Source organism: Hordeum vulgare, chromosome 5H (genome assembly GCF_904849725.1).
Source record: "Hordeum vulgare subsp. vulgare chromosome 5H, MorexV3_pseudomolecules_assembly, whole genome shotgun sequence".
Classification (NCBI taxonomy): Eukaryota; Viridiplantae; Streptophyta; class Magnoliopsida; order Poales; family Poaceae; genus Hordeum; species Hordeum vulgare.
In genome coordinates this window covers 563,089,186-563,096,299 of record NC_058522.1, presented here as the reverse complement: position 1 = coordinate 563,096,299, position 7,114 = coordinate 563,089,186, and the positions used below count along the sequence as shown (strand labels likewise).

General features: G+C 46.1%; 1 protein-coding gene across 1 annotated transcript; it reads right to left on the bottom strand.

The window, feature by feature from the left end:
- Window positions 1-1,921: 1,921 nt before the first annotated feature.
- Window positions 1,922-6,137, bottom strand: LOC123453042 (heat shock cognate 70 kDa protein 2-like). Its single transcript, XM_045129804.1, has 2 exons — window positions 5,813-6,137; window positions 1,922-3,833 (listed from the first exon to the last, which is right to left on the bottom strand). Exons 1-2 carry the CDS (start codon window positions 6,027-6,029, stop codon window positions 2,104-2,106), a joined length of 1,947 nt encoding a protein of 648 aa, XP_044985739.1. The 5' UTR covers window positions 6,030-6,137; the 3' UTR covers window positions 1,922-2,103.
- Window positions 6,138-7,114: the final 977 nt, after the last annotated feature.

Below are 7,114 nucleotides of genomic sequence, written 5' to 3'. Positions count from 1 at the left end.
TAAAAAATAATATTAAATGTTTTCAAAAAATTATGAGATTTTTTGTAGACATTCGTGTTTGTGTCGCAAGTATGATTGACAATTTTCATGCAAAACGGACTAGTGGTGTTTCGTCGGTAAAAAACAAATTTGGATGTCACATTTTGGGATAACAATTGATGTTTAATTTGCTTTATTTTATTTTATTTTTTGCACAGGACAAAATGCTTAACCTTTTTACCTAAAAAGCTTCAGGTAGCATTTCGATGTGATAGAGAACACATAAAAAAAAATTGAACATTCCAAAATTAATTTTCCATGGACAGGAGCATGTGCTCTCGGGAGCAGAATTGCATTTCCTCCGATTTGCCCCAATGCCAAACATGGAAGATGTGAACAAACGTCTAGGTTTTTTTGTGTACCCGGGCACGGTTGGTGGATGCGTTTTTATATGCGTGCACGGGCCAGCGGGATGACAGGAAAGCTTGCCCATGGGCCATGACCGGTCTGCCGTGAGTGTAAAGCCCACAAAACACACACACACACACACACACACACAAGAGAGAGACGCTGAGTACTAGGGCAGCAGCGTCAGATCCTACTGTACTAAACTCAGGTCATTAGTGGCTCCTATTCCTATACCTGAACTCAATACTGGGGCGCCGTTAGAACGGGGTTCACAACCGCCGGCGAAAAGGCGACGACGGGTGCTCGCTCGCTTTGATTTGCTTTGCTTTGCTTGTTGAGCAGAAGGGGACAGCATTATATCTGGCACGTATGGCAGATTAAGTAAAGGGTATCATGGCAGCACTAATGATGATCATGGGAGATCTCCTTCTTTAGGGTGTGTGTGTGTACTGTGTAGTGTAGTGTAGGGTAGGGTACATGGTAGTACGTCGGTGGGTGGCTGGCCTTGGAGTATGTACGTAGGGTCAGGCGGTGCGGTGTGGTGTGGTGTGGATGCCTGCCGGCTGCCGCCGCTTTGGCCCTGCAGAATTATTGCCTACATGACTGACTCATCTGGGGGGATCAGCCCCTGATTAAAGCCAGCCAAGAGAGAGGGATTTAAAAGGAGCTCGGGCGGACCGACATGTCCCTCCCTCCCTCCCTCACCGGAGCTCGTATCATAGGGAGGGAGATGAGATTACGGGCGGGCACGACACCGCAGGAAGGAAGGATGTGAGCGAGATTCGTTCCTGCCGCTCTGCTTGCTTACCCACCCCTAGTAGTAGTACTCTACATGATCAGATGGTGATGCCTCGGTTCGTCAAGTGACAGGTTTTTGCTTTCTCATAACAGAAAATATTCTCTAGTTTAAGCCCAAAAATAGCCGATGCAGCGGTCTACGCAAACTGGAAAATACTTCCTCCGTATCACAATACTTCTTGTTGGTGACAACTACTCTACTTCTCCCGAACGAACAGAGGTAGTAGATTTGTGGCACCACCAACTCTGAATTCACGTCAATATTAAGGATAGGTCAGGAGCGCCAAGAACTACTCTAAAATTTCTCAATATCACATCAACAACAAAGTCTAAAACTTCGGTGGAGAGATGACAAAAAAAATTGACAACTCGGCTTTCTGCGACAAAGCTTCCTACGTAAGTGTAGATACGAAGTTAGTTGCCCTAGGAGATTCGAGCCTGGACCAAAACTCCTCCATTTTAGGTTGAGCTCAGTAAAGAATTTCAGTTCAATAGCTCTCGAGTGCAAGCAGAAAACACGGACATGCATACCCTGAAATGACTGCAACCATATCAAAAGTTAAAAGGTTTTTTGGAAATGGAAGCACAGTGGAACTCAAATACCACTCCTGGACCGACGGAGTCCATCCTGTATGGCTGATTGTTTCAAATATGAAACCTAGAATAACTGAAACAGACTAAAGATTAGCACAACATTCAGATATCCAAGGATTCAGAATGAAATCACACAGGTAGGTAGTCCAAGCAATAAGCATTAAGCTGAAATCAACAATGACCAAAACATGCATCATTGCAATGTTTAAGACAGATACACTAGTCTCACGATTAAACAAAATTTTCAACCCAGGTGATATGATTGGCACCCAGGGCCGAAACAAATGGCGTATAGTGTATTTCTCACTATGAAAGAGAACTAACTTAGTCGACCTCCTCGATCTTGGGCCCAGCACCGCCGCTGGCAGCCGGCACATCATCGTCCATGCCTCCGGGCATGTCAGCACCAGCACCCTGGTACATCTTGGCAATGATGGGGTTGCAGAGGCCCTCCAGCTCCTTCATCTTGTCCTCGAACTCATCAACCTCGCCGAGCTGGTTGGCATCGAGCCACTGGATGGCGGCGTCGACGGCGTCCTCGATCTTCTTCTTGTCATCAGCAGGCAGCTTGGAGGCAATCTTCTCGTCCTGGATGGTGTTCCTCATGTTGTAGGCGTAGTTCTCCAGGGAGTTCTTGGCGTCAACCTTCTTCTTGTGCTCCTCGTCCTCAGACTTGTACTTCTCTGCGTCCTGGACCATCTTCTCGATGTCGTCCTTGCTCAGCCTGCCCTTGTCGTTGGTGATGGTGATCTTGTTCTTCTGGCCGGTGGTCTTGTCCTCAGCAGAGACGTTCAGGATACCGTTGGCATCAATGTCAAAGCAAACAGTGATCTGAGGAACACCCCTGGGTGCAGGCGGGATGCCGGACAGCTCAAACTTGCCAAGAAGGTTGTTGTCCCTGGTCCTAGTCCTCTCACCCTCAAACACCTGGATGAGCACACCAGGCTGGTTGTCAGAGTAGGTGGAGAAGACCTGCTCCTTCTTGGTGGGAATGGTGGTGTTCCTTGTGATGAGCACGGTCATGACTCCTCCGGCAGTCTCAAGACCAAGAGACAGTGGGGTGACATCAAGGAGGAGAAGGTCCTGCACCTTCTCGTTCCCCTCACCGCTGAGGATTGCAGCCTGGACGGCAGCACCATAGGCAACAGCTTCATCAGGGTTAATGCTCTTGCAGAGCTCCTTCCCGTTGAAGAAGTCCTGCAGCAGCTGCTGAACTCTGGGAATTCTGGTGGAACCACCGACAAGGACAACATCATGGATGGTGCTCTTGTCCATCTTGGCATCCCTCAGACACTTCTCCACAGGCTCCATGCACTTCCTGAAGAGGTCCATGTTGAGCTCCTCAAACCTGGCCCTGGTGATGGTGGAATAGAAATCAACTCCCTCAAAGAGTGAATCGATCTCGATGGTGGTTTGGGCAGTGGAAGAAAGGGTCCTCTTCGCCCTCTCACATGAAGTCCTGAGCCTCCTCAAAGACCTGGGGTTTCCGCTGATATCCTTCTTGTGCTTCCTCTTGAACTCTTGGACAAAGTGGTTCACCATACGGTTGTCAAAGTCCTCCCCACCAAGGTGAGTGTCACCAGCTGTGGCCTTCACCTCAAAGATACCCTCCTCAATAGTGAGGAGAGAGACATCAAAAGTGCCGCCACCGAGGTCAAAGATAAGCACATTCTTCTCACCGACACTGGTAGCCTTCTTGTCAAGACCATAGGCAATTGCAGCTGCTGTTGGCTCGTTGATGATACGCATCACATTAAGACCAGCAATAACACCAGCATCCTTGGTTGCCTGCCTCTGGGAATCATTGAAGTAAGCAGGCACAGTGACAACGGCATTCTTAATAGTTACTCCTAGGTAAGCCTCGGCAATCTCACGCATCTTGATGAGGACCATGGAAGAAATTTCTTCAGCAGAAAACTGCTTGTCCTCACCCTTGTACTGCACTACGATCATAGGCTTGTCTGCAGGGCCAGGAATAACCTTGTACGGCCACATCTTAATGTCACTCTGGACAGGGGCATCAGCAAACCTTCTGCCAATAAGACGCTTCGCATCTGCAGAGTTTCATTAACAAACTGACTGTTAGAAGAATTGGCTGGAATTTCAAACAGTAATACGACCCAAGAATTTGCATGTATTTATCAACAATGGTTCAGCTAAAATGACTTCTGACCAATAAATTACTGTGGTGGTACTAGAGGATTTCAACCATGTATTTTATTCTGAAGTTCTGCAAGAGCTTTATATTTCTTATGAACTTCAAGCATGTATTATATTTTGAAGTTCTTATGAACATGTCTAGACAAACAGTGAGCTTTGGTGGAAAGTATAGCTTAAATTCTCAAACCGAATAATCTATCCCTTAAACCATATTCCTACATGTCTTTGTCCTAGCTTGAATAAGCCACAAACTATTGCAGAAGTAACTGGAAGCTTGCACAAGGTACATATGGAATTCAGTGACCACATGTCTCACACATACATGCAGCCCATATCTACTTACATAATTCAAAGTTCTTCCAAAAATATTTGGATAAAGACTAAAATTTTAATGAAATAACACCATGGACACACTTACATTCAATGTACACTAGCAAGTATAGATTTCAAAGTCAAAAACATGATTCGCAAGTAAGTGGAAGCATGTACAGAGCTGCATGCATTTCCAGTGATCACATATAACACATGCTTGTATCCGGTTAATATAAAATAACATGGGTAATAAGACGCTAGGTATATATGGCAGCTATAAGCAGTAGTGTGAATATCCCATGTCTAAAACAACTTTACAAGGACATAATCTAGCGCATATCTTGAGTGGGAGTGGAACTTCATTAATAATTTAGTGTGCCAAATAGTGTAACAATTTAATTGATTATTAGTGCTGCATGTAGCTGCCAAAATAAAGTACACACAACATGCTCAATAAAGAAACATGACTTTTAACTTGGGACTTCTAGAAATAAGATATAGCTTCCTATCAAATAGTCATAGAATATGCTAAAAGAACTGCTGGCATGCACTGAAGTGTAGAACTACAGGTAATTAGTTCCCTCCAAATTTCACTAACAATTAAGAGTAGGAATAGACAGAACCAATCTATATGCCAGCTATAAGAAAACAATTTAAGAATTTAAGTGTGATTTGTCTAATAATTCACTCATGATAATAAATATATAGTATCAAGCCAAAACAATGATGAAGCTGCTATATATATATATATATATGGATTTAAATGGACCACAGCTGAGGATCATGAAAAATCATAGTTGAAGGAACAACTAGACACAAGATTCAAAAGTAGATCCAAGAAACCGTACGTTGTGTAATTTTGAAATAAAAACGGGACACAAAATAGCATGCACGTTTACGTTATTATGATGAGAACAGTTGGCAATGAAATGATGACAACAACCTTAGTTAAAAAAGTGCTAGCATATACTCAAGTGTACAGTAGTTCTGTGGTTCCATCAAAAAGAAATACATGACTTCAGTAAAAAGATATTTAGTTCACAATATACAACAAAAATCAGAAAATGATCGTGCAGCTATATGGATCCAAGTAGACCATAGCTGAGGGACATGAAACAATCACAATAAGAGGAACAGTTAGACAAGCTCCAAAAGTAGATCCAAGAAAGTTGTTAGCAAACATATACAATTATACATGACCACGGCACATCACAGATCTAGCAAGTCAGACACCTAAAGGCCGAAAGATGCAGCCTAACTACCAAAAAATTCGCGCGCAGGCCATGGGTCGCCTCCAGCGATCAAATCTACTTTTGAATAGATTTACTCAAGCATGCTCGGCGGATCTACGAAAGCAGAACAACTCGCAACAAGCGACCGGTCAACGGCTAAAATCTAGTGCTATTCCGTTCAAACTTACTTGGCCGGCGGATCTACTGAAGCAAAAAAAAAACTAGCGCCAAGCGACGGGTCAACGACGCGCGCATCTAGCAGCAAAAGCAAGCATACAAACAGATCTGGAAAGACGGAGAGGGAGAGTGGAAGAGGGGGGGTGCCTCACCGAAGACGGTGTTGATGGGGTTCATGGCGACCTGGTTCTTGGCGGCATCGCCGATGAGGCGCTCCGAGTCGGTGAAGGCGACGTACGAGGGCGTGGTGCGGTTGCCCTGGTCGTTGGCGATGATCTCGACCCGGTCGTGCTGCCACACGCCGACGCACGAGTAGGTGGTGCCGAGGTCGATGCCGATGGCCGGCCCCTCGCCCTTGGTCGGCGCCATGGCTCTAGATCGGCCGAGAAGGAAGCTAAGCTAAGCTAGGGTTAGGGTTTGTCGAGCCTTTGCGCAGCTGCTGGCGGCGGCTGCGGACGGACTCGGGAGAGGAGGAAGCAGCGAGGAGCCGGGCCGCTACTTATACAGCAGCGGCTGTCTGAACCGGCCGTGGCGTGGCCCATACACAGCCCAGGAACTCTCGGGTGGGGCCCGCCTGGCAGAGTTCGGCGCGATCAATGTATAACCGTACGGGACGGCTTTGTGGTCTCTGTCGCTGTGAATGGGTCCCGTGGTTTTGAAGGTCTGCGTGGGTCCGTGCTGCGGTGTCACGGGGTGGGATGGTGGGAATGGTTGGATTGTTTCGCGGATTCTCGCGTGTCGTGGGAGAGCGGGGAGCGTGTCCGTTGGGAACTCGTGTGTGTCTCTAGTGGGAAGGCGTCTTCGGTCGGCGGTGGGTGTCACGATCCGGGGAGGACTATTCTGCGCGCGCCGGGGACGTTGGATCGTGAACGGACGGCTCACGGCTGCAGACCAGCCCGAAATATCTGTTTGCGTACCTGGATGCGATGGCTCAGTATCAGATCTGAGAAAAGTGGGCTTCCCACGAACCAGACTCGAGAAGCTTCCGCCTTCCTCTCCGGCGATGTACTATTATTTTGAACTATTATTTTTATAAAATGCTTTCTATTACTTAAAAAATTTAAAAGATTACATCCGGTCTCTACATAACTAGGATGCACACTGCCACACTTTAAAAAATCCAAAACAAGTGAAACAGCAATCGGCGTAATACAATCTAGTAGAAGTAAATCCTTGTCTTCTATGAAGGGCTTATCCGGAGATCAAGGTGCCATCCATGTGGGATAAAAATATCTATCGCCACTTTTTCCAATCGCACATAAGCCTTCATAAAAAGGTCACGAAACTCCATCCGTTGTAATGCGAACCACCAACGGAGAATACTTGTGCACCAAAAGATAACATGGAGACGAGAATAATGTTTATCGTTAAAAACCTTGTCATTTTCTACTGAGCCATAACGACCATATAACGACGAGCGCTCCTGTCCATAAAATGGTTCTAAACTTAGTGTC

Coding starts and splice junctions, on each gene's coding strand:
- LOC123453042 (XM_045129804.1), bottom strand. CDS start 6,029: ATGGCGCCGACCAAGGGCGAGGGGCCGGCCATCGGCATCGACCTCGGC. Junction 3,834..5,812: donor CCCCATCAACACCGTCTTCG/GTGAGGCACCCC, acceptor GAAACTCTGCAG/ATGCGAAGCGTCTTATTGGC.